This window comes from Diabrotica undecimpunctata, chromosome 4, assembly GCF_040954645.1.
Source record: "Diabrotica undecimpunctata isolate CICGRU chromosome 4, icDiaUnde3, whole genome shotgun sequence".
Classification (NCBI taxonomy): domain Eukaryota; kingdom Metazoa; phylum Arthropoda; class Insecta; order Coleoptera; family Chrysomelidae; genus Diabrotica; species Diabrotica undecimpunctata.
The window spans coordinates 96,443,640-96,471,539 of record NC_092806.1 but is presented as its reverse complement, the minus strand read 5'-3'; the positions used below and the strand labels follow the sequence as shown (position 1 = coordinate 96,471,539).

At 31.8% G+C, this 27,900-nt stretch overlaps 2 protein-coding genes across 3 annotated transcripts in view; both read left to right on the top strand.

Moving 5' to 3' along the window:
- Nucleotides 1-19,998, top strand: part of Sardh (Sarcosine dehydrogenase) — a 50,593-nt gene extending 30,595 nt beyond the window's left edge. Inside the window, exons 4-12 of the mRNA XM_072529948.1 lie at nucleotides 67-396; nucleotides 3,537-3,717; nucleotides 6,659-6,924; nucleotides 7,121-7,318; nucleotides 7,386-7,634; nucleotides 8,578-8,726; nucleotides 8,785-9,041; nucleotides 10,836-11,103; nucleotides 19,676-19,998. Coding sequence (XP_072386049.1) covers nucleotides 67-396; nucleotides 3,537-3,717; nucleotides 6,659-6,924; nucleotides 7,121-7,318; nucleotides 7,386-7,634; nucleotides 8,578-8,726; nucleotides 8,785-9,041; nucleotides 10,836-11,103; nucleotides 19,676-19,865 — 2,088 coding nt within the window. The 3' untranslated portion in view covers nucleotides 19,866-19,998. The remainder of the gene's footprint in view (nucleotides 1-66; nucleotides 397-3,536; nucleotides 3,718-6,658; nucleotides 6,925-7,120; nucleotides 7,319-7,385; nucleotides 7,635-8,577; nucleotides 8,727-8,784; nucleotides 9,042-10,835; nucleotides 11,104-19,675) is intronic.
- A 1,294-nt stretch (nucleotides 19,999-21,292) lies between these two features.
- Nucleotides 21,293-27,900, top strand: part of LOC140438320 (uncharacterized) — a 45,523-nt gene continuing 38,915 nt past the window's right edge. For both annotated transcript variants that reach the window (XM_072528003.1, XM_072528001.1), the window contains exons 1-2: nucleotides 21,293-21,452; nucleotides 27,727-27,870. In XM_072528003.1, the coding sequence (XP_072384104.1) occupies nucleotides 21,411-21,452; nucleotides 27,727-27,870 (186 nt within the window). In that variant the 5' untranslated portion in view covers nucleotides 21,293-21,410. The remainder of the gene's footprint in view (nucleotides 21,453-27,726; nucleotides 27,871-27,900) is intronic.

The window sequence follows — 27,900 nt, the reverse complement described above, 5'->3', positions numbered from 1 at the left end:
AATATAAAATTACAAAAAGGCCAAATGCCTATGTATTTTCATTTAAAAAAAAATTATAAATTTCAGGTATTTGAAGATACCGCAGTTACAAAAGTATTGACCGTGCCAACACCAAACAATGAAAAAAAAGTAACCGGAGTAGAAACATCAAAAGGTGTAATAAAAACAAATATTATGGTCAATGCAGCGGGGGCTTGGGCTCGACAAATAACTCAAATGGTCGATCTGGACATTCCCTTAACTCCGATGAAGCATGCTTATGTAGTTACAGGATCCATTCCCTCAGTCAAAGGTACACCCAGTATTAGAGATCACGATGGTAATCTTTACTTTAAATCACAAGGGGATTCGATTGTCTTTGGAGGTTACGAACCAAATCCGGAAATTCTGCAAGAGGTAAGATATACTGATAAAACTGTAAGACAGGTAAAATTTTTTTTTGTTTTACCTGTTCTTATATGTTTAAATATAGGTATCTCCCCTTCAATTAATACAATATTTTTGTCATTCATCGTTTTATTCTTGCGTATTTTATTATAGATTTAGTTATTTACATAATTTCAACTTCAGATTATTACTACAAATTTTGCTAGGCTATCTTTTAATAATAAGTAAATTTATTTCGAGCAATTTTAATCATTCTATTTTTCACTCTCGTATTACGAGTATATATTTCTTCTCTTTCCTGTTGATTCAACGCAGATTTTATCATTTTTATTTTCTATTTGCAGATTATTTTGCATAATCAAATTTTATGTGACCAGTTCTAAAGTATTATCAATATATTTTAGTTTTTTAAATGATACGGTCTAGTATTTTTTCGAAGTTGTGCTGAGTATGTTTAGCAGTAATTAATTGCAATTTTTCTTTGGTCATGTCTCATTATTTATTATCTCATCCATTATAAAATTAAATAAACAGTTTGGACAAACTGCTCTCTTAGATGAGAAAAATTGAAAATGCCTTCCCATTTTAGATTAGTTACAACGAAAAGTCTTTTCTTTTTGGGTTCCTTTAGAATATATTCCCAATCACTACGAGAATAAACTGCATTATTCGTTTTTGATGTTTTTCCACGAGGGCAAAATCCCTATCACTAGGTAACAGTGTGACTACCTGTGGAAAAACATGAACAATTTTTTTGTATCTTCCAGAAGCTAATAGACGTAACAAAATCTCACGACTGTCCAATTTTAATTTTGGCCACAACAGTTATCTGATTTGGCATAAATTGTTTCTCCACGGACATCAATTTTTTCAAAATACTTGTTTAAGCAACTGGCAACTTCATCCGACCCTCGTTTGGCAATTTTTTCGTGCCATAGAAAAAAATACCCTTCTTCAGATTGATTGCAGCAATGGACACTAAAATTATAGTACCAAAGTTTTTTTTGGAAAATTCAAGGTCCAGTAGTCAATTTAGGAGTGGGCCAAATGTTGGAGGTGGAAGGTTATAACATGAACATTTTTATTTACTTTGGATTCCTCCACAGCTTGCTTAAGAATGTTTTTCGCTGCTTCAGCCTTCATTAAGCGTAGTTATTTGTACAATAACTTTCTTGCTCTTTAAGTTTTCAATGTTTCCAGTTTCTCTAGCTTGATTTATATTAATTTTAAATTCATGAAATTTCTCACGTGTCGGATTTAGGAGTTTTGAACGAAATATTATAATCATGTGTAAAAACTCTTCTGAATTTGTCAGAAGTAATAACTAGTAGATTTTCATTTTGGCAGTTTTTTTGTACCTTTAATATAATAATTCAATGGTATATCTACTCCAGACTCATATATTTTTTATTTAAATTTTTGTTGCGACTATAATGACTTTTATATCGTTGCAAGGAATTTATAAAACGATGAGCTGTTTCTATATCCTTTAGCGAAAACTTCCTCTTTTGGTTTCCATGTTTACCCCTTTAGTTTTTTTTCAGGAAGAATTAGTTTATTTACAATAAACTCGGTCTCTATCAATTCCGCGTACAGAAATAAAAGCTTGTTTGCAAATTTTTAATCTCGTGCTGTTTGTTTAAATACTCTTTTCAACAGTAGATGTCCTTGTATTCATTTCTCTAGTCTTTCGTTTAATACTATCTGTACGCAAACATCCATAATGATACGCATTTTCCATAAATACGCTCCTCGCCTGATATCTTATCCAAGCATTTCCTCTGCACGTACAAGAAGGGCCAATAACTTTAGTAGGCATCTTATCACCCGTTCCTCTGTATTTTTTTAAACATACCCCATTATTGTTTAATATTTTTGATTTATTTTGTTTAGACATTTATTTTTCTTTTACTTTTCTGTGTTAGTAATATTCTTCTGTATACTACCATGACACTTGTATACTACCAGTTGCAACTTACGGATTGGAAACTATGGCAATAACAAGAAAAATGGCAGAACAATTAAGAGTAACTCAACGGGCCATGGAGAGGGCCACGTTAAATATAAGCCTCAGACAAATTCCTAACACCGAAATACGTCGAAGAACTAAAGTAACCGACATCATGGAAAAAATAGCGATATTGAGATGGCAATGGGAAGCACATGTAGGAAGACAAGACACCAACAGATGGTCTCATAAAGTGACATTCTGGAGACCTCTAGAAACAAAAATAAGCGTGGGAAGACCCAAAAAGAGATGGATAGACGATATAACAGCTGTAGCTGGAAAGCAGTGGATTAGAATTGCAAAAGATAGGAAAGCGTGGAAGCAATTGGAGGAGGTCTATGTCCAACAATGAATAAATGAAGGCTGAAGAAGAAGAAGAATATTCTTCTGCAACAAAAAACTAATTATTGGCACGTAAAACTGGTTAAGTTACACACATACCATGAGTAGTTGCCACCACAAGTAAAACCTAGTATCTAACATAACTTAACAGTTTTTACTTGCATGGGAAAATGTATAACCTTAAAACTTACTTGTTCAATTTCGGAACTATCTGACGATATTTCTCTTTCACTGAAATCTGGATCAGAATCTGAAACTTGAAATGGTTTCTCGAAATGGGTGAGGAAAAATTAGTATAGTCTGGCATTTTTAATAATTTAGTCGACACAAGATCAACAACGTGTTAAGTACACTGACTGCAGTTGACAAGTTTTACATACACTGAATAAAATTTATGACACATAACAGTTTGTTGGCGTTTTCAGTCAGCGACTTCTATGTTTTACAGTGTGAATTAAAAATAAGCAATCCGTAATATCAGGTTGTCAAACATCTTCATAGGTTGTCAAAGATGCGTCTATAGCACCATATTTCTAATGATTTAAGTCTATTCAGTGAAGCTAGAGGAATTTTGATATAAAAAATTGCGGTTTAGTTTGTGAATGTCGATGTAACCTTATGATTTCAATCCCTTATTTAATAACATTTTATAGCACAGTATACTATAGTTGTGAATTTGTTTCTGAATCAACACCTGTAAATTACAATGCTACGTGCTCGCTACTAAACTTCTCAAATTTTGTTGTCTATAAGTTTTTTTGAGGTTTTATAATAAAAGTTTATAATACTATTATTTTAGCTACCAGACGATAAATTTCATCTTTACGAGTTGGACATGAGCCTTTTTGATCAACACTGGAAACATGCTTGTGAACTTTGCCCAGAATTTGAGAAAGCTGGTATAAAATCCGACATTTGTGGTCCAGAATCATTTACACCCGATCACAAACCAATATTGGGAGAAGATCCAAAATGTGTAGGTACGTAAAAAAATATAACAAATAATATTTTAATACTTTATCTTGTGTATGTTAATAAATTCTTCTTAGTATGGTTATTTAATAGATAATAAATATGAAGAACTTTAACTTTTTTGAGCACACGCGGCTTTTTAATGTTTTTGTACGAGCTGATCTGTAATCCGCAGTATGGATAGGAAACGTACGCCAATTTTCTTAAATACTTTTTTAATAGTGAATAAGTTTAATAGTAAATACGTTTTTAATACACTAAAATGTGTAAAAAATAATATATTGCGTTTAAAATATTCTGTTTTTTTTTAATAAAAACGTTTGAAATTAAATTAGATGGTCATAGGTGAATAAGGACCACCAATTCGACACCATCAAACATAACACACTTATAGAATTGTTATATCTTCCAGAACTTGACCCTAAGGACATTCAAATTATTAAAAATCTATATTGGAATAAATATAGATTTGGAATCAATATAGTATATATTGAGAAGACCACGAGACCGACTAGTAGAACCCCGCCTACTTACACACGGATAGGATCAATCAAAAGAACTCAATTTATGTTGATTATTAAAAAGAACATTCAAAATATCGAAACCAAACACATTGAAAGAGTTCACTAATTCAATTATCTGGAATATATGGTAAATGATAAGTAGAGGTCTGATGTAGAGATTAAGATCCGAATTGAAATAGCAAGATCTAGATTCATAAAAAGGAGAAAACTCTTAAGCAACTGCAACCTAAGCGTTAGAATAAGAATGGTGTGCCACGAAATGCTGCGTACTCTCTACGCTACTTTACGAAATGAAAGGGTCGATGTTAAAAGTAGTAACTATAAAAAAGGTAGAGGCTTTAGAAATGTGGCTGTAATGACGCATACTCTCCGAATGCCTTGGACAGACAAAGTGACTAATACAGTTAAGACGAATTAGTAAAGACATGGAATTGTTAACAACTGTTTAGAGGAAAGCATCATATCTGGGCCATGTGTTTTTTAATGATAAGTACAGTCTGCTACAGGTAGGTTACAGTTGGAAGGCAAGATTGAAGGTAGAAGAGGGTTGGGAAGAAACAAAAAATCCTGGCTGAGAAATTTAAGAGAATGGTTTTAAATACCAGAAGCTGCTAATATAAATACATGCCGCATGAAACAGAGAAACATACGGCATATAAAAGAAAATTAGTTCACTATAATATAATATAGCAATATTTTTTTGAGAAAATAGGTAAATAAAGCAGGATATTTAATTAAAAATGTTTTTATGTCATTATTATTATATTCAATCTATTGTAAAAATATATAAACAAGAATAATGCCCTAAGTTAGAGGCAGAATAATATTAACTATTACATATTCTTTGAGACACTAAAGATTTTAGATGTTAGAAGGAATAATTTGTACTGTGTGCACTTTATACAGAAATTAACTAACATGAGAAAGCTATTTTTAAAGACTTTACAGAAATGGGTCGGTAACCAGTTATTTTATACTTGGAAAACATAGGGCACTTTCGCCGTTTACATAAATACAGCCAAAGCCACATAATATAAAAGGGATATCTTGCGCTACTATTCTACTGTATCTTCATTTTTTCGTGACATTTATTTACAAACTTTTTCATAAGGGCCTTGTTTATCTCTAAGTTTCGGTTTCGTATAATAGATCTGTTATAATAAACGCCAAAATGTTGTTTTAAAAATACCTACTACAACAATTATACGATAAATCATGTGATATTTAATATGTAACAGATCCCGTATAGTAGAATAACGTGATAAATATATGCATTAATTTGCGATACCCAACAAAAAACGGGAGCCGCATTTTTGCCAATTTACTATGTGAAAATATTCTGTTACTTTTTTGCATAATGATTTTTTTTAGTGATGGGTAGTAGGTCCGATGCCTCCCTCTCCTATTCTTTAGAGGAATATTAGGTTGCAGATCTAAACTTAAACCTAGAAGATGAAACTATCCAAAGTTGCTAGACTTTTGAGCATTTAACATTGATAGTACTTGGAGATAGTACATGTATAGGACATTTAGAAACGAAAATAGCTTGGCGAAAGAAAGTTCCAAAAAGCACTTTATGAATTGACATAAAACAACACTTTCATCTAAGAAAACAAAAAAATAATCTTTTAAAGTATCGTGGAAAATATTAGATACCCTATATGGAGAGGAGTTATGATCACTGATAACAATATAAAATAAAATAAAAACATCCAAATTGGGCATAAGATGTATTTAAATTACCAGAAGGGACAAAATAAGGACAAAGCACATATTGAACAGGATTGAAGAAGAATTGTCAATAACAAGAGAATTGTAAAAACAGTACACTGAAATGGTACGGTCATGTTCAAAGAATGCCAGGACATAGGTGTCTAAAGTAATAATCGAATGGAAAACCACAAGAAGAAGAAGATAGAAAGATATGGAGGATTAAAACGGCGAACTATTAATCGGAAAAAGCCGAAGAAGAAGAAAAATTCTATGAAAAATAAGCTTAGGATTATCTTACCCAACTAGTATTTAATTAACTGGAAATATTGGAACTTCTTTCCAATACAGAAATTTCAAGATAAACAAAAAAAGTTTCGTTAATTTTATTTCAGAAATTGAACTATTAGTTTTATATTTCAGGTATTATTACGTAAAAATACCGATTATTTTTAAGATAAACTTTGTTTCACTATATCTGTGAATCAAAATACTCTAACTTTTGTTAAGTTCTAAAATTTAAAATTGTTTTATTATTTCAGAATAATATAATTTGACGTTTTCCTCTATACACTTTAATTTGTTTATCACAGCTGTATAACAGTCATAATAAATATAACACAAAACATTAAAAATATTTATGGATTCAGAACTTTGCGATATTTTTATTGTTGATACAATTAAATATAGTCTCAATTGTTTATATTATTCTTAGGTTTGTTCCATGCAAATGCTTTTAATTCACTTGGAATAATGCTTAGTGGAGGTGTTGGAGATCAGATGGCTAATTGGATAGTCTCTGGCCGGCCTAACTTGCCTCTCTATGCTTACGACATCAGAAGATTCACGCCGGTACAAAGACAAGACCGTGCTTGGGTCTTGGAACGTACTCATGAGGGATACGCAAAAACATATAGTATAACTTATCCCCAAGACCAACCGTTCGCGGGAAGAAATCATAGAACTGACCAATTTCATGAGGTAAATTTATTTAGACTTAACGTAAAAGTTACTGTTTATTATTGAGTGTAAGTTTAGCTATTTGAGTATACAATAAATAAAAAAAACGTCAATTAAGTAAATTCAAGAGAGTGAGCTTGTCCTTATAAAAGTAACCTTATAGCATATTTTTAACTTACGATGTAAATAATATTAAATATATTAATTATTGTTATAGGCTCTTGTAGCAAGTGGGGCTGTCATGGAAGAAGCTTTAGGTTGGGAAAGACCGTCTTATTTTGTAAAAGATCGTACTGCTCCTGTTAAACCTTATGATTGGTATGGCTATTACGATCATGTCCTGAATACTGACACGCGTTATAAAAAAGAGTTGGAGAGTGAACTTACATATGGATTTTCTAGAAGCCACGATTTAGTAAGTTAGATATTTTAATGATCTTGTAATTATTGTTGCATCAATTTTAATCTTTTTATCCTTATAGGTTAAAGAGGAGGCTTTGGCTGCGAGAAACAACGTAGCTATGTTTGACCTTACTTGCTATGCTAAAATGTATCTAGCGGGACCAGACGCAGAGGAAGCAGCTGATTGGTTGTTTACTGCCAATGTAGATAGGGAACCCGGAAGTATTATTTATACATGTTCCTTAAATTCAAGAGGTTATGTTGAATCAGATGTGACTGTAATTCCACTTGAAGAAGGTGCTGGAACTTTAGTCGGCCCTATTTTAAAAGTAAGTTTTTTATTTGAACATAGACTTTAGTTTAAATCATTAACCAATCATTAAGTAATGAGTCAAACGGTCAGCGAAATGGTGATTGGACGTTATCGTGTAAGAAAACGCCAATACAAACCTATAGCTAAGGTAATGTGAATGAACCATGATGCAGAAAATGCTAAATGGAAGAAGACACTGCCATACATAACCTATGCCATTGCAATTTGCTAAGCGATATGAGGCAGAAGTTCATCGGTTAACTGAGAATTGAACCACGAGAAATCTTAAAACTACAAATAAGGAAACTGTTGGCTTTCGTTGAGGCCACAGGACCTATTAAGTTTAATGGAAAAAAAGAAAGTATGGTACAGAGATCTTACGACTCAGTGCCAGTAATTAACGAGTATCTCTTAAACAAAGAAAAAAAAAAAAAGAAAAGAGAAGTAATGAGTCAACCCATCTTGGATCTTACCAGTACTAATGCCTTTTATATACACATCAAAGAATATAGACGCTTAAGACGCTAAGCGTCTATATTCTTTGTACACATCTTGACTAAACGTTTGCCAGATGTTCTTTGCTGTCACTATCATATTTCTTCTAGGAATTTGAAATATAAAAATTCTTCATGGTCGGTTATCTTTTTGCCTTTGAAGATGCACTCAACATTTTAACGTAAGGTTCTCTCGTTTCAACATCTTTTGCTGCTAAATCGAACGTTTCCTAATAAAATTCTTGTTTCTGATTTTATCCTTTTATTACTTTACTGATCTATTCCGTTTCTGCAATATTTATTTACTGTTCTATATTTTGACTGTCTAATATTCAATGCTTTATATCGTTATGGTCTTATGTTAGTTTTATAAAATTATCCTTTCAGTTTTTGTATACCACTGCCTCATTCAATTTATTATATCTAGCTCTAACTATACTGCATTCACAAAAATTATGTTTTTAGGGAAAAGGATATTACATTGTAGCAGGTGCCAAATCTGGATATCAAACTAAAGCTCATTTTAGAAAGCAGCTCTATAAGAAGAACTTTAAGAGTCTGGTAACTGAAATGACAAATAGGATAGGAATTCTCTCTATACAAGGACCAAAAAGGTAACAAATTTATTTTTAAAATTTATAATTTCTAAAAAAATAACATTGTTATTTTCAGTGGCGAATTACTTCAATCGATAACTGAATTCCCTATAACTAACGAAAAGCTTCCATTTGGAATGTCTAAAATTTTTAAAATCAATGGACATACCTGTAGAGTCCTAAGGATAAGTTATATTGGAGAATTAGGTTACGAAATCCACATTCCACTTGCTTCCTGTATCCCTGTATATAATAAAATTATGGAAGCTGGAAGAGGATTTGATTTAAAGCATGCCGGATTTAAAGCATTGGAATCGTTAAGTTTAGAAAAAGGTGAGCCGTTATCTTGATTAAATTTTTTTCTTATGGTAACAGCTTCAGTACATGTTGGCAACAATATCAACAAAGCAATGTCTATCTTGTGAATCACAAAACAGTGAACGTAAGTCAAAACGAGTCCAATCTCTTTTATTTTTCAACCACGAATGTTTGCGACTTTCTAGTCTCATCTTCGTTTTTATTTTCCGTTCGATAATTAATTTTATAAAGTTTGCTATACTGTTTCTTATCACGTGGTCAATATATAAAGTTGCCTCTTTTTATCTTAGAAATCAGCTCTCTTTCTCTTTAGCTTCTAACCCACACATTTCAAAGGCTTCTAAACATCTTTGAATATTTACTTTAAGCATCCAGGTTATATTACACAGCCATGTAATAAAACTAGATAAACACATAGATAGCAATGAACAAAACGTTATAAAATTACATTAACTTTAACAATAAAACAAATATTATTGTGAAATCTGGCTATTGAAAATCCCAATTGTATTATTGTTAAAGTTATTTTATTTATTTCCTATGGGTATATTTCACAATTATAAATTTTGTTAGTCAATCTTGTATAATTTGTGTGGAGCCCTATGATAATATTTGCTTTTTCATTGCTCCGTCTAAGTAGTACTAAAGTATCGTAGGCAGTTTGTCTCCTTGTCGTACACTTAGTTCTTTGTTGGTGTTTTCCATATTTATCTCCCCTATTATGATGTTGGCTATAGCGTTGTCCAGTGTCATCCTTACTAGTCTTAATTATTGTTCTTTGCATATTAATGTCTTACATTTTCACTAAAGTTAATGCTTATTTATTAATTCAAAGACTGAAAATCTTTAAATAGTAAGGGCAGGTCTGTATCTATTCGTAGCAATTTTTCAACCATTGTATTAATAAATATATGCTGCCTATGGTTCACTTCCATTTTCTGAGCTTCTCAAAATATTCGACACTATTTTGTATGTGGTTGTATTTAGTGAGATTATTTGTGAGATATTTTTTCACAAATATCTTTAAGTAAATCCATATCATCAATTCTGTTTCGTTCAAAATTAACTCATTATTGATTTTATATGTGTCTATTATTCAGCCGATTTTCCTTAGTTTAGCAGTTTCAATACTTTAGTAAATGCCTTATAGGTAGGAATGTCTTATTCCTCTTCTTTGGCTTGGTTTATTTTCAGATCCGTTTCCTATTTTAGCCATTCCTACTACATTTTTTTAATTTTCATTTACTCTTCCTTAGGTTTAATTTTTTTTACTATCAGCCGTATCACATTCATGTATATGTTTTCATATGTTCACTCCGAGATTTTTATAAATCTTTGTCACTTAAGTTTTCTACCTAAGTGTTAATAGTTATTATTTATAGATTGGCGTTCCTATTATCAATTTTGATAAATGAAATTTTTCTTGTTGTTCTAAAAGCCGCCTTTATATGTCTTAGATTTAAGATAATTATGAACGCTGTACCGTTTTGTCCGTGATTCTCTCTTCCTGTATAGTAAAGTATGATTTTCTGTTACATTTTAACCTTGTGTTTTTAGCTTATTTGGTCTTTTCAGTTTTTGTTTCTATTTTCCGTAAATCATTAATTTCCACGTTACACTGGTTTTATTTCTTAATTCTCTAGTCCGTATCTTTCTAGTCAGTTTACTGATTTACAGCAGTTTTTTAAACTTCCAATTTTATACTTACCTTTTTCACTTCTCCTTTTCACAATTTATTATTATGATTAGTTTATATTTTTTACAGTAATAAGATTTGATTCTTGGCGATATTCAGTTGATACATTTTAGGCTACCATCTTCTTAACCACGATCTAAGGCTAGACGATAATCCAATAGAAGCTGGTTTGGGAGCATTTTGCAGAAAAGATGGACAGTACTTAGGAAAGCAGGCGGTCGAAAAATTCAAACAAGGTGTTACAAAGCGAAGAGTATTCTTTACATTACAAGAACCAGTAGCTATCTATGGCAATGAAACTATTTGGAGGGATGACGTCATCGTAGGAATATTAAGGAGAGGAGATTATGGATTCAGCCTCGACAGCACGATTGGTACAGGGTAAGTTATTTATATCCATATCATATTTTAGTTTTATATCTAAAATATAATTGCTTACTCCATAGATTAAAATAATTTCAAACGAAATCGCGAGGATACCTCTTTTAGGTATAGTCAAAAATAAGTTTAGTGATGAAGATGTTCTATAGGGTAGGCAATGTCATAACCATGGTAACAGTCATAGTAGTAGTGTTACAAAATAACTTATTTTTAACGAATATTCTTAAAAATAGGCAAACGTAATATATTAAACAGTAATATACAGGATGGTCCTTAAGTAATTGTACAAAAAGAAGCAGTCGATTATACAGTTTGAAATATTACAATTTAGTCCAACTTCTTCTTCTTCTTCTTCGTCCTCTTTATAAGCAGTTCTGCTTGTTAATTGGCGGATTAATACCTCTATGAAGGGTTGTCACTCCATCTTTTGCGCGGCCGTCCGGTACTTCTTCTGCCGATTGGTGACTTATCTCTTGCTATTTTGACAATACGGGTATCTTCCATTCTGCTTATGTGGTTATTCCTTTTTTTTCTATTTTGTGTCCATTTATTTATACACTGTACGTTACACTTTCTTCTAATGTCTTCACTTCTCTTTCGATCTCTCAGCGTATTCCTTGTACTTCTTCTCAGTACTCTCATCTCTGCCGCTTGCCGTAGCCTTTGCGTTGTGTCTGTGTCGGGCCTTGGCCTTCTGAGGCATATGCCATTATTGGTCTTACACTGGCTTTATAAATTCTTGACTTCATCTCAGTGTGTGTTAATGTGTCTGATTCGGCATATAGTATTATTGAGGCATCCTCCCAGTCAATTTGCTTTTTGTACTTGATCTTTCACTTCTTTGTCCAGGTCTCCATAGCTAGACGGTGTAATTTCCAGCTATTTTACTTCCATTGCTTTATCAATACTGATGCCATCAATTTCTTTTTTACATATGGTTGGTTCTTTGCTGACCTTTGCTATTATTGTTTTAGTTTTCTGAGATAATATTGTCGTATTAAATTCTTTTGCTCTTAAGTTAAATCTGTAGACCAGCTTTTGCAGACTATCTTCAACTTGAGCTATCAATATTGCGTCGTCTATATAAAAGAGTATTTTTATTTCTTTGTTTCTCATGTTGTTGTTTTAGTAGATGTTTTCGATAGTTTTCATAATATTTAGGGGAACTTTTCTATTATACAGAAGATAGATTACGTCTTTGAGTCTTACTCTGTCAAACGCTTTCTTTAGATCAATCAGACACAGAAATGCTAGTCTATTATACTCTAGTGAATTTTAGTTGTAAGTTTTAGCGTAGTATTTAACAAGTTTATAACTCTGTTTTCTGGCTGTTTTTTATCTCCTTTCTTGAATAGTAGAATTGCCAATTTGCTTTAATAAAATATTAATATTAAGAAAGATACAGGGTGTTAAAACGGAAATTAAAAATTTTATTTTTCTCTATACCCTTTATATTTATGAAAATTAATCTATAAAAATTTACAATTGGGTGCTTTTGAGTATGACAAATTATAATTTGATGCATAGTCTGCGTCATTAACAAATATTAACAAAAATATTAATATACATACTTTATATTAATAATACATTATTTTAACAAAAAAAGGTATACCTGTTAATAACTTCAAAACTCAATAGTTTTCGAGATAATCGCATTTTAGAAATCAGCTGCATAATTATGATTTAATGCAATTACTCCAGGCAACGAAGGAAATATAGACAAAATATCAACACTTATGAATTTTGGTATGAAATACCTTTAACTTAAGTTAATAGTTACCGAAATATTAAAAAAATAAATATCTCAGTGGGATAATTAATAATAGGATTTGAATTGACAAAATAATAGGATAATATGATTTTACATCAAACATTTTACGTTTAAACATTAAAATCTGAGCTATGTACTGGTTAAGAAAAATGACTACCACGGTCATTCCACTGCCCTCGTATAATGTGGTGGTGCATCTTGCACAAACCACATATTTTGCCTTAAATTTAATGACAACTCTTGCAACAAATCAATAAAATCATTTTGTAAAAAACGTAAATAGTTCTCACCATTCAAATTACGAGGTAACTCGCATGGCCCTAAAAATTATTACTCATTTTTTCCACACCATATGTTAATCATACATTCATGTTGGAAATGTCTTCTATCGACGAAAGAGTGGTCAAGATTTTGACTGTATCGGATATTATATCATTTTGTCACAATTGTGTTGTCACGTTTAGGACGAAATGAACTACTTTTACCTAAATTCCGAAATATATGTTTAAAGGTTGGTGATTAGGATGCAGCCTGTTTGGGTATCTTTTAAAATATATCCTTTTCGCTGCACACCAGTTAATGTGTTGCTGACAATGAATAGCAATCATATCTCTGATATACATATTAGAAAAATTATTATGGCTCGGCATTTTAGCGACATTAGCGCCGCCTGCTAACGTATCAACAAAGCATGCGTTGTTTACTTCTGAAAGATCCGTCAAAGTCAGACTAAATATTAAATTATTATTAAAATATAAATTTGATATTTGACCATTAACTTGATAATAAATTTAATTATTATCCAAATAAATAAGATGTTTAAAAATAACATTTTATTATAGTTTGAAAGGAATTAATTAATAACTAACGTTAAAAAATATATGATGACTAGAAACGAATTGATAGAGAACAGTAAATCGATGTGAAGACTGTTATTTCGGAACGGTAAGCGAAGCTTCTATCTTCGTATTCATCATTAAAATGCATAACAATGCATTTTGAGAGGTTACGTTACCATCTTTGAGTTGTTTTTATAAGAATAAACTAATAATTATGCTTATCCACAGATATTCAGTACTTTACCATAAAAATATCAATAAGAATCATTATGCAGCTGATTTATAAAATGCTATTATTTTGAAAACTGTTTTAAACGCATTAACAAATATACCTTTTTTTGTTAAAATAATGTATATTAATTATTTTAAAACTTAAAGTGCAAAACAATTAAGCACAAATTTATGCCACATATATGGCATATGTGGCGCTCTCTATCAGCTACAGCAAAGTGTGCATCAAATTATAATTTTTCATATTCAAGAGCACCCAGTTGTACATTTTTATACAAATTAAATCTATACAAATGAAAAATAAAATTTTAAATTTCCACTTTAACACTTAATATCAACATTTTATTAAAGCAAGTTGGCTTAAATTGTAATATTTTAAAGTGTAGAATCTATTGTTTCTTTTTATACAATTACTTAAGGACCACCCTATGTATTCGTTACTTACATATTATATATTTATAATAATATAGATTCTTTATTTACAAAAATTGTATTATATGCAAGATATTCATTTGGGTAAGAAAAAAATTTACCTACCATTATAAATTTACTTCATTTTCCAAAATATTTTTGTCGGCTTTGACAACAACGTATTCACATAGTTTCTAGCATAATCCTCAATAACTGTAGCAACTGATTTTTCGTAGTATTCTCTTTTAGTAACTGCCTCTGGTTGTAATATTAATAAACTATTTGACTCTGTACTTATTTGTTATTTTCCACTCTGCGTAAAAATCCTCCAGCAGCTTCGGTTACAGTTAGTTCAATTTCTGGAATCCAGTTTCAATCTGGAAATCACTTTCAAAAAAAAATTATAAATGAAAAATAACTATTTCTATTATTTTTTATAATTTTAATATTTTTTTCTAATTAATCTATAAATGTTTATCAATTGGCACTTAACCAATTTGACAATTGACTTTATTGAGACCTTGTATCTTGTAGAAGACAAATCGAAAAGCTCGTGTTCGCTCGAAAAAATATTCAGAATGGCTTAACATCTTTATCAACGTCTGTTTTGCCTTGCAATTTTTAGAAGGCACAGATTAAAGCGGAATTCTTGAATTTGGTTTCGAAAATTAGTCTACGATTTTATTATCAGATGTCGCTACATTGCGTCTATACGAAGCCATGTTAGAGTTGCTTCCTAAGACAGAAAAGATTTATTTCACGTTCAGAGCGTTTGCGAAAGCCGTTCTGATGAGGCCTATTGGGCCGAACTACGTATAAACGGATGCGTAAGCTCCCTGTACGTGAAATAAAATCTTAACTGTCTTTTCCTTTTTATTTCGATGTACGAGTACTAGAAACCAATTCGCTAAGAATTTTGCTTAGTTTAAGGAGATATGTTGTGGAATGCAATTTTTAGATTCCCCATGTCTCTCTTAACATCTTTATCAACGTCTGTTTTGCCTTGCAATTTTTAGAAGGCACAGATTAAAGCGGAATTCTTGAATTTGGTTTCGAAAATTAGTCTACGATTAAAAAAAAATAATAATAATTATAACAATAACAATTAACATTTACTAAAATTAGATAAATCGCCAATATCACAGACTAAAACATAATAAAATAAAATATACAATCCATTGCAAAATTTCACTAAATTTCTAATTTCATAATAAAACCTAACTAACTAGTTTACGAATAAGTTTAAGCTGCTGCATGTGATACCCAAATATATATCTGTACCGTGGAGGTAAACAGTCGTATATTCATAATGTATGCATTTGCAGGAAAGCGCAAAACATAGAGACTACTCAATAAACTATAAAAAATTTTGTACTTCCATATTATTGAATTCAACATTATTGGTACATTAAACATCATAAATGGAAATCTATTACTAGATATTAGTATTGTTAAGAAATGATTTACCTTGTGTACGATATAAGGAGTTACGACTTTTTACCTCTATGTCTTTAAACAGGTAATATGCAAAATAAAAATCCCAAATCACAATGTTTGAAACAAAAAAAATCGTTAAGTAGAAAAAATATAAAACCTAAATACTGTTGGTAGAAATTATGATATTGCACCGAGCTCCACTGGCAAAGCTTTAATAAATGTTCGTATTTTTTTTGGTGATACCTTTACAATTCGTACGCATAGCAGGCAATTGATCAGGGAATGGTACTTGAGTTCTCGCTGATCTTGATATATTCAAACTCATAAAATATTGGTTTGTAAAGTTTGTTTTATAAAAAATAGTTAACCGCGACGCAGCGTGAATTTGAAAGTGCACCACAGTTGAAATAAGGAACTCTTGTTTTTCATTATTTCGTTTTTTACCAATACATGGTGAGTGAGGTTTGGCATATAGTATTTCGAAATTTTTAAAATCCGATACCTCCATTTCAATTACAGTTGCACCTGTAGAGCGGATTAACTGCTGCCAGTCCCAAGGCGTAACGATTTCTATAGTTGCTTGTTTTTTTAACGTCCTTTCAATTAAACCATGAACATAGTCTGTGGTCCAAAAACTTGTGGTCTATTGTTTTCAAATTTGGACATCTTTTTAGTTGCCATAGGTAAATGAACATCATCATTATATTACGATTTTGACTGGGACAATTGCCCGACCAAATAATTAAATGTTCTACCGTAGAATTTGCAAGAACAATTTAATTCCACTTCAATAATGCTGAAGCAATTTCATGTCCACCCCTTCCAGCTTTCGATTCGTCCCACACCATGCAGTAAGCCTTGTTTGTGGTGGAATCATAAATTGTCAGGTTTAGTGTCCATAGCTTTAACGAATAAAAGCTCTGATTATTTGTCAGGTAAGGGGTTGGAAGACTTTTTGTAGGTCGATCATAATCACTTTGGTTGTATCAACTGGTAACTTACTTGTTATTTTGTCGTTCTTTTTAGTATAGCTCATATCAGTGTCGTGAAGATGATCTTCATATTTCTAACGAACTGCAGCCGTTGCTTCATCTTGATCACCTTGTTTGAGTTGTTGACTAAATTTATCGCATCCATTGAGGGAGTTTTGAATTCCAGGTTAAATTCAGTAGGTATTGAAATTTTTTTTATAAAGCCTCATCTTGGCAGTTTCTGCTTTGGGAACTCCATCCTCTTTACATTTTGCCAAATATAATTTGTACATTTTATCCTTATTTAATTCAGGTTTATAATTTTAGACACCCTTGCACTAATTAATTGACGTAAATGTTTTTTTTTCATTAGAAATCATGTTAATTCTAACGTCAGTGGAAGCAATAAAGTAAAATAATAACAAAAGTAACACGTGGTAACACCCTCAACTAAATATCATTTAATGTAGAACTGGAGCTACGGTTGTTTACCACTACCGCATTCCAAAGCATACTATCGTGTACGCACGTATCTATGGATATACTACTGTTTACCTCAACTGACTAATGGAGTTGCGGTTGTTTCTAAACGCCATATCTAGGTAACTAACAATGCTGGATGTACGATTCTTTTCCACCAGATGCTATGAAAACCTGACAAGAGCGTGGTCTTAACTCCATTTCGGCAAAAATTGGAGTTACGACTGTTTACCTCCACGGTACAGATATAAAAATACTGGTATTTTTTTTGGCAATTACCCTTTGATAGATTAAGGAATAGATTTGGCAATCGTCAAATCAGCAGATGCCAGATTGCAACAGATGTTTACAATTAATCTCGAGAGAGACAAATATTTACTGGTTATTGTTTCATATAAATTAAAAATTGCAATATTCATAAAATAGTATAATCGATATGTACTTTTTAAAAGCTTTTCTCTTTATATTTATAGTATACAACATATTATGCATTTTAAAAACATCCTACCACTGCCAAACCCAAATATTTTAATTCTTGGTTGACATTTGCGGCTAGATTCAGCTTGTACTTTCGGTAAACTCAACCAAAATATTTTATTGCTTGTACCTAAACGTACTGTACATTCTTAATTATTCGTTAAAAAACTCCTCCACTGAATAATAATGTCTTTCAGATAGATAGGTTTTTGTCAATTTACGGAACTTAAGGAAAGAAGTTGTAGATTTAAGTTGCAAAGGGAGGTTGTATAATTTTTTTGCCGAATATAAAATAAAAGAGGTTAGTCTTTGTATGTGTGTATATTTTATTTTATAAAAACCCTTAAAAGGGCAACATTACAAGCACGAACGTTTTCGGAACAACTGTTCCATCATCAGGTTAAAATACAGGTTACCATGCCTGAGCCACCAAAATATTTGGGTAAAAACCCTTTAAAATGAAATATGTTACCAAAGATTGTACATGATGTTGATAATATTATATGATGTTTAATATTTTAATTAGATTTTACTTCAGGTAACATACACCCATGCTTAAGTGAGTTCCAGTGTCCGGGAACGGACTACGGCAGTTGCCAGCCGTAGTCCGTTTGAAGAGGTTTACTCTCCGGACACTGGAACTCACTTAAGCATGGGTGCCGAAGTAAAATCTAATTAAAATATTAAACATCATATAATATTATCAACATCATGTACAATCTTTGGAAACATATTTCATTTTAAAGGGTTTTTACCCAAATATTTTGGTGGCTCAGGCATGGTAACCTGTATTTTAACCTGATGATGGAACAGTTGTTCCGAAAACGTTCGTGCTTGTAATGTTGCCCTTTTAAGGGTTTTTATAAAATAAAATATACCCACATACAAAGACTAACCTCTTTTGTTATACGTGGTATACAGCCAGCTACAGGAATTATTTTCCTTGTGGATTTTAAATATAAAATAGATTTCTTTGTGGATGGGATCGGTAAATACACATCAAAGTTTGAATTTCTGGTGGAGTAGTCATAACTAAATATGTGGCCCATGACGAAATCGGTTTTATTGAATACATACATGTGCTTCTGTTTCTATCAATTGCACTAATTCCTTTTGTAAGATTTAGAAATAAAAATATACCAAGATTAGAATTTAGAAGTTATTAGAAGTTAAGAGACACATCGTGTACGATTAACTACCTAAGCACATAGAGATTGGATTTTCATATCAATCCGAGGGTACAATATTACACTCATAATTCAACCAAAACGTGACTATTTGTCTACAACATCGAGGACAAGTCAACTGTCAAATTGGTTGTCATAAAGCGCTAATTGATAAACATTTGAGATTAACATAATTATTTCTTAATTTATATTTTTTTCGAAAACGTTAATTGTTATGTTAATGTTAATGTTAAACGTTAAACGTTAAACGAAAACGTTTCGAAAATGTAACTCAAAAGCAACGGCAAAAGTATTATATAACTAAACACCATTTCAAGTAAGATAATAAAAATTAACGAGCCATTACAGCACGTCATTTGATGTCTCCAATAAAATTTAATTCTTATGTTTGAATGTTCTGGGTAGCGATAAACCGTTTTTTAGAATTGTATTATTTGATTTGAGCGCGAACGCTATAATATATCTCTTTAATATTAAAAATTTCTTAAGTTTCAGCACAAGAACCAAATAATAAGAGTCTTGCAGTATTTTTTTAACAAATATCATAAAAGACGGCACTGCTGACCCGATATTTCAGCAACATTGGTTTTTAACTGGTTCTGTGCTGAAAACTACCCTTACTTGCTTCTTGTAATTGATTGAATTTTGTAGTCACTGTCAGTCCCATTTTTTCAGTTCATTTGCAGTATTTTGATCGCCTTTATAAAATAAAAGTATTTTGACAGATCGACATATTTTTATATATAAATCTTGTAAATTTTTTTTAAGGTATGTTGAACATCCAAAGGGTAAAGTAATTGACAATGAATTCCTTAAGAACGGTACCTATCATATCGAAGTCCGGAATAAAAAGTATCCCGCTTCACTATATTTGAGAAGCCCATTTGACCCAAAGAATTTAAGATTAAAGGGCATATATGACAACCAATTGGAGGAACAAAGCCATTTTGAAGACTGAAAACTGAATTAAGGTTAATTGTATTACCACTCGTAATTAGATATTAATATATATTTTAATAATATTTATAAAATGTCATTTTAAAAAATGTTGTGTATTATCATAAAGTTTTAATAAAGTTTGTTGTTGTTAATTTAGATTAAAATATTGCTTGGAAATGAGAAAATATTATTGTGAGTCAGATCCACCTGATTGCTGCCATCTGCGGTAGAGAAATTGAGATCTCTTTCCAAAATATTCAATGAACTCATTTTATCGACGCAGAGATGACCTTCGAGAACTTACGGAGTTTCCGTCGATGTTAGCTGTTTCGAGATAGGTCGTTCTCATAATATAAATCAGCAGGTGAGGGCTCAAAATTATTATTGGCGATTCTACGCATCAGTGCGAATTCTTTTAAGCCATAATAATAGTTAATGTAATTATTAATTGTGATATTTGTATATAAGTAAGTTTTTGAGTTAAATGAAGTTAATTAATCCACGTCGTGATTCACTTAACCTCTGAATCCACAGAATAACGCAAGAACTGGTGTTAGAGGTGGGATTAAGTAAAATTAAGTTATTTTTGAGAATTTTTATGGTCAAAACAAGAAGCGAGACCAAAATGGGGAAAATTCGAAATATGATTGGCACAATGGAACAACGTCAAAGATAATTAAAAAAAGAGGCTAACGGGAAACGACAAGGAAGCTATAGAAAGAGATTGTCAGGAAGATACAGAGTTGCTTATCAGTCATATCAAAATAGATGCTTTAAAGTGAGTAAAGTAGATATGGAAAAAGAAATCGAAGAGACAAAAGAAGACATGATTAAAGAAATTAAAGTAACAAGAGGTTTAGAGGTCTAGAAAAAGACACTTTTTGCCTAGAAATTTAAAAGACCAAGTAACTAAAAGTTGAACGGTTTCTAACTCGTTAAACAATTAGTCTCAACTTTCCCTTGATTTTTTTGTAAATATTTTTCCCTTACCTAAACTCCTTTTTAACAAAATTGTTCGAGATTTCCTAGGTTTCATGAGCCTATGCGATCATGTTTCCTTATAGTAGATTCCTCACATCTAGCCTTGTACCAACCTATTTTTTTTTCTGAACCTCTTCACTTTATAGTATCTGATTTGCCGCACAAAAGTTCTATAGTAGACTAACAGAGCCAGGATATAATGACTTTTTGAATATATGACTTTAATAGTTGCTTAATGTCCTGTTTTTAACGCATTTCTTAAAATTATTAATAATTATCATTGTTAATTTATATATTAATTTTTTTATATTAATTTTTATAATATTTGACTACGCACACTTGGATATATCGTTCTTTTTAGCTACTTGAAGTTTACAATAAAATGTATTTAATAAACAAATATAAGTATGTCATATGTCATTAGAGTTTTGATTAAATTTGTGCAAGCTACACTTTTGCTACTAAAAAATAGGATATGTCATATGTTGTGACATTTTTTGTCAACAGATCATCTAAAAAAAGCTTTGAAGTCATATTAACTACTTAAGTAAATTTTGGTTTTAAAGCTCAATTGTTAAACGTTATGGAAGACAATAAATGGAATGCAGATATATACACACCAAATGTAAGTAATTTTTGCATTCTCCAGATTCTGGAAGTCTATTGCCCAAGTCATCCACAGTTATTAATCTTTTAGTATATATTCAGAAGGTAAAATATAATTAAGTACTGCTTACCCAACCTTTGTTATATCCTACTGTATAATATGTTCCTAATTTCCATATTTTAGTTTGTTTATTATAAGGAATATCCTGACGGCACTTAGATAAAAAGCGTATAATCCATAATCCAGTTTTCCTTTTGCTTTTTCTTTTATTTGTAATTTTTGTGCCTATTTTTTTCTGCTTTCTTACTGTTAAGTGAATTAAGTATTTACTTATGTACATTTTTGAAAGTAGTGGAAATCTTCGAAATGCCCTTGGAGTAAATCCATGTAGTGTGGATTCGAGTTATAGAGGTGACTTTCACTAAGTATAAATAAAATAAAAACAAAAAAATGAAACATATAAAAAAGTATACAATTCAAAAAATTACATCATCAAAACCTAAGACTTCCCGTCTAAATATCGTACCTTTCTACCTGTAAATGGGGTATAACACAATAGCTTACATATCAGTGGTAAAATAATGAAAATCACGAGCGTATATTTCTAAACAGTAAAGAAATAGATAAGAAGAGTATAAAATGTTAATTTAATTTATCCTTAAGATTTTTTATTCCATCTGACCACGCTCTGAACACTTGTACGTACCATATTTTATATCAGAAATTAAGATCTTCATTTTTATTGTGGCGTTTTCTAACTCTCATTTTTTTGGCCACAAGTTAAACAGTTGTTTACGTGCATCGGCTCTTTTCTGTTGCTGGTGACCAGTTCTGTTGTCGCACATATTTTTCCTTTCCCTTGGAAGTCGATGAATGGGAGGTGTACCTGATATTACCTACAGCGCTATCGGCGATGTAGTTCTCTATGCACTGAAGACTTTAATAGAGGTTGTCTTTGTGGTTTCTTGAGTTGCTTTTATATTTGTTCATTTGGATTATATCAGTTCATATGGGAACCCCATATAATAGGGTGAAATGTATTACAGGCAACTACATTCTTATTATGTGGCTGTTAAATTCACTTATGCTTGGCATAATAGAAATTAGGGCACTTGTACGCTGTGTGGTTTTTTTAATATTGCATTACCTATCTATTTCTTAAATTCATACATGTCTTCAGGTATATTCCCAGCTATTTCGAGCAATTAATTGGTTCCAGTGTACTATTTATCATCATCAATCTTTATGCATTCACTGCTGAACATAGGTCTCCCTTAGATCTTTCCAACTATATCTGCCTTTTGCGTCTTGCATTCAGCTATTGCTAACAAGCTTCAGGTTGTCAGTTCATCCTGTTGGTGGACTTCTTCTGCTCCGATTGCTTTTTGTCTTGGTCTCCACTCGACAAGACGTTTTATTCATCGGTTGTCTATTAATAGAGCGACGTGTCTGTTGTTTTTGTTCTACGACGTATTTCTTCGTTTGTGATTTGGTCTCTTAGAGAGACACCCAACATCTAGCGCTCCATAGCCCTCTGAGTCACGCGAATATTATTCACTACCTTTTTTGTGAGTGTTAATGTTTCCGCTCCATAAGTAAGTACATGTAACACACATTGGTCAAAGATTTTTCGTTTGAGGCATATGGGTAGGTTCGATTTAAATATATATATTAACGGATTTATTACGGCTGTCGCCGCTTCTCCGCCCCCAATTTCCATCTTTTTCTGTCATATGCAGTTGCCTCTTCTAAGTCTCTTGCCGCCATTGCTTCATCAATATCGTTGCGCCAACTTCTCCGTAGTCGTCCTCTCTTTCTTCTTTCAGGAGGGATCCATTCCAGTACTCTCCTAGGGCATCTGCACTCTGGCATTCTTTTAACATGTCCGAACCAGATTAATTGTTTTCTTTCTATGTCATCATTGATATTTCTCTCCATTTTCATTTCGTTTCTTATTTGTTCGTTTCTAACTCTCTCCAGTTTCGATCTACCGCAGCTTCGTCTCAGATAATCGATTTCTGTCGTCAAAAGTTTGTTTCTATTAGCTTTGGTGACGTCCCATACTTCCGAACCGTAAAGTGTAATACTTTGGACTATACTACCGTAAATGTGTTTTTTGGTTTCTCGTCGAATTGTTTTTTGCCAGAGAAGAGAGTTTAAGGCACGGGTCGCTGCTCTGCCCTTGTTTATTCTTTCCCTGATTTCATCTGCGCTATTTCCCTTCTTGTTGAAAATGACCCCCAAATATTTGCAGGATTGCACGCCTTTGATTTTGTCGTCTTCCAAGACTAGGTCACATATTTTATCTGTTCGCACTGAGAGATATTCACATTTTGTCATATTCATGTTTAGACCTGCCACCTCATATTCTTCTTGCAGTTTTATTACCATATAGCTAAGATCGTAGCTGTCTTCGGCAATTACTACCTGGTCATCCGCAAAGAAAAGTGTATATAGCTTGTTTTCTTCCACCGTTATTCCCATGTTTCTACATTTTTTTACCCATTTCACTAAGGATCTGTCCAAATAGATTTTAAATAAGGTGGGTGACAGACAGCAGCCTTGTCTTAGTCCTTTTGTTGTTTGAAAAGGAGAGGTGATTTCTTGTCCCATTTTAATTCTTGCAAAGTTTTGTTCGTAATATTTTTGAGTGGCGTTAATAAGAATTGGGTTTATTTTCAAGTTATATTTCGATTTAAATACATAGTATAATTTACCAAACGCTGTCCAGGCTAATCCTATGCGACGTGAAAGCTCACATATCTTGTTATCTCTGCCCAACAGAATTTTATGTCCCAAGTACTTATAAGATGCACAATCCCTTCCATCAACTGCAATATTTCGATTTAGCACCAGATTAGTCATTATTGCGCCTTGTTCATATTAATCTTTAGTCCGACCTCCAAGGTCGTGATATAATTTTTCAAACATTATTATTGCGTCATCCATACGATCGACTATAAGGACGATGTAATCTGCAAATCTCAAAAGACTGAGCTTCCCTCGATTTGTGTTGATACCATGCTCGTTCAAATGTACCTTCTTACAAGTATATTATTCTAAAAGCGTCGCGTCGTGAATAGGTTTGGAGAGACGGTGTGTGCTTGCCGCATTCCTCGCTGTATACATAAATTATTTATTTCTTGCTCAGATAGTCTTACACTGGCTGTGGCATTTTGGTAGATATACTTGATTATGTTAGTGTAGCGATAGTCTATTCTGTCAATGATTTTAATATTTTCTGGTGGCTTATGGTAACGAATGCTTTCTCGTGTTCCACAAATATCAGTGCTAATGGTTTGTTGTATTCTGCAGACGTCTGTTTTAGGTTCTTTATCACTAGTAGGTGGTCGTTAGTGCTGTATATCGATCTAAATCCAGCTTATTTGTACCTCTATTGATTAAGTGTGACTTGCCTACCATTTTATTCGATAAAGTATGGACCAATGATTCCGTGTCCCGAAACTGCACACCAGACACTTACATTTGCGCTATGTAAAGGAACTTTACTTTGAACTTTATCTGGTCTAGCAAAGCCCAGCAATCGATTTGTGCGACAATTTACATGGCCTGACAAATGAAAATGAGCTTCGTCTGAAAACCATAAATTTTTCAAAAATTCAGGATTTTAATACTGTAATGCAAGAATTCTGGCACATTATTCCACTCTACTGTGATAATCCCTGGAATGTAATTGTTGATGTATCTCAATCACATACGAAAATGCACCCAGTTCCTTCAGGATTATTTGCAAGAAAGTTTGTTTTAAGCCAAGATGCAACGCTGTTCTTGTCTGGCTGGCTTTCGGATTTTCTAAGATTCGCTCTAAAACACGTTCATGATTATCGTTGTTGTTAACTGTCCTACGACGCCCTGAGTTTCCTTTTCGTTGGCACAATAAATTACCCGTATGAGTGTCCTTAGTGTCCTTTTGGCAATGTCGCCATCTTTGTTTTTTGTGTTAACATATTTCCTCTCCCCTTTCCGATAATACCTCATACGTCACGATCCAACGAGCCGTTTTACCCCCTCCACAAAAAGATCAAAATATTACCAGAATGGACCTTAGCGTTTTCTTATGGGATTTAACATGGGGAAATACGCAGAACCCGTGCTGCCCCTTTACTAACTTGTACTTATTGCTGGTTTCTCTACTTTCTAACCAGTTTTGTCTAATGTAGGTGATTATCATATGCAGGAAAATCGTTATCTTATTAACCCAACAAGTAAAAGCTCAAAGAAATATATGAGAATTAAAGGATAAACCAGGACACAGATAGAATGTAGAATGTTAAAATGTTAAAATAAGTGACCATAAATCTTATAATAAAAATAGAGATGTGATAGATCTCCAATATGTAAACACGCATTAGAAAATAAACATAGGATTCAATGGAACGATTCAAGTATAGTCCTAAAAGAAACAGATAGTAAAAGAGAAAATCAATGAAGCGGCTTTAATTATGTTAAATGAAACTAATTGCGTCGCAAATTCCTCGGCAGAATGCAGTAGAATCTGGTTACGTCCTATAAACGTATACGCAGACGTATAAAGTCGTCCCAGGAACGCAACTCAGCAATATTGGAAATATCATTTTAAAGTCGTCTACTTTAGACTGTATATTGTATGTTTGAATTATCCAGGTAAATGAGTCAGATACAATTAGAAGAATTTTTCACCAAGTAACACAAAACAAAATTTGTTTAATTTATTAATGTTTTGTATTTTGAGAACGATTTCCGAAGTAGAAATCGAAACGACAAAAATAAACTTATTTTAAAATTAAATTGTGGCTTATTCCCAATAAAAATAGTAGTTGTATTAAGATGCCGCGAGAAAATACTGCAGAAAATATTAATTTACTAAAGCAACAGAAGATATTACTACATAAATCTAAAAAGAGACTGCATTAATATGCCAAAAAAAAACTAAGAAAAATTGAATAAATTTGATTTCATTATAACATCAATTTTTAAACAGTAATAAATATCCATAAAAATAGTATTAAATGGGAATAAGCCACAAAGGTTTACGTTTATTGACGTTTCAATTCCACCTCTGACATCGTTCTCAAAATACAAACATTAGTAAATTAAACAATTTTTTTTTGTTACTTGGTGAAAAATTCTTCTAATAATTTAATTTTATCTGACCCATTTATATTGACAATTCAGACATACATTATACATTTTAAAGTAGACGACTTTAAAATGATATTGCCAATATTGTTGAGTTGTGTTCCTGGGACGACTTTACTTGTAAGATAGTTCATTCGATTACATGAAATCAACTTTAACTTGAGAATATCCGCCAGAAAAAATCATAGCATGTAATTCGTCTTTAACAAGACAAACACATGCCATGATGACAGTAAAAATCTCCTGTTAGTGATTCCATAGTAAATTATGAGGGAAAAACCAGGAAAAAAACCTCATAATACTATCCCGACATGGTAAGTAATTGGTCGTGTATTTAGTTTACTTTCAATAAACACCAAATTCTGATTTTATGTTTGTTATTTAAAAAATATAAATGATGTATCTATATGTTACCCACTTACTAATACTGGTATTTTCTTTTTAATAACTTCCTCTTTTGATATGGGTAACCAGATCCTATTACATTCTGCCGAGGAATTTGCGACACAATTGGTCTCATTAGCATAATTAGAGCCGATTCTTTGATTTTGCTCTTTTTACCATCCGTTTCTTTTAGGACTATATTTGAATCATTCCATTGAACCCTATGTTCGTTATTCTATGCGTGTTTACATGTTTGGGATCTATCAAATATGTAAACACTTTTTAGGACTAATTTTAGTATAAAAATAGAAATTAATAATAAAAGTGAAAATATTTATAATAACAAACATACATTTGTTCCAGATACTTGTACTCGGGTGTAGGTAATGAAATGCGATATTATTTCTAATACGGTATTAATATGATACTAATACGATATTATTTCAGTGCGGTTCATATAATATATGTATCATTGTAATACTAAATCAGTGCCAAAAGTACCTAATAAAGTAAATTGCTGCTTAGTTTATCAAAACCAATTAAAAATAATTCTAATATAATAATAAAAGTCTATTGACTTCGTACATACGTAATAGTTTGTATTGAGTTAGTGCCTCACAAAAATAATTAGAGTTAATAATCAACGTGTTAATCTAATTCCAATAATAATCGACCTGTTAAGTAAATACGTATTGTCTTTGATCTTGTTATTACTATTTTTTTATCCATAAATTATATTTTTATTATCTACAATTATATCTTGTTATAGAGACCAAAAAGAAATGATACAAGGTCTTCATCCCATAGAAACCGTTATCCAAGATTAGATTCTAGTTATATTGATGATGCTACATTGAATGCAATGATAACTAACGGAATGCTAGATGCATTGGGGCCAGTACATTTTGCTGAAGTAAGCAACAATACATTTTACTATATGGCA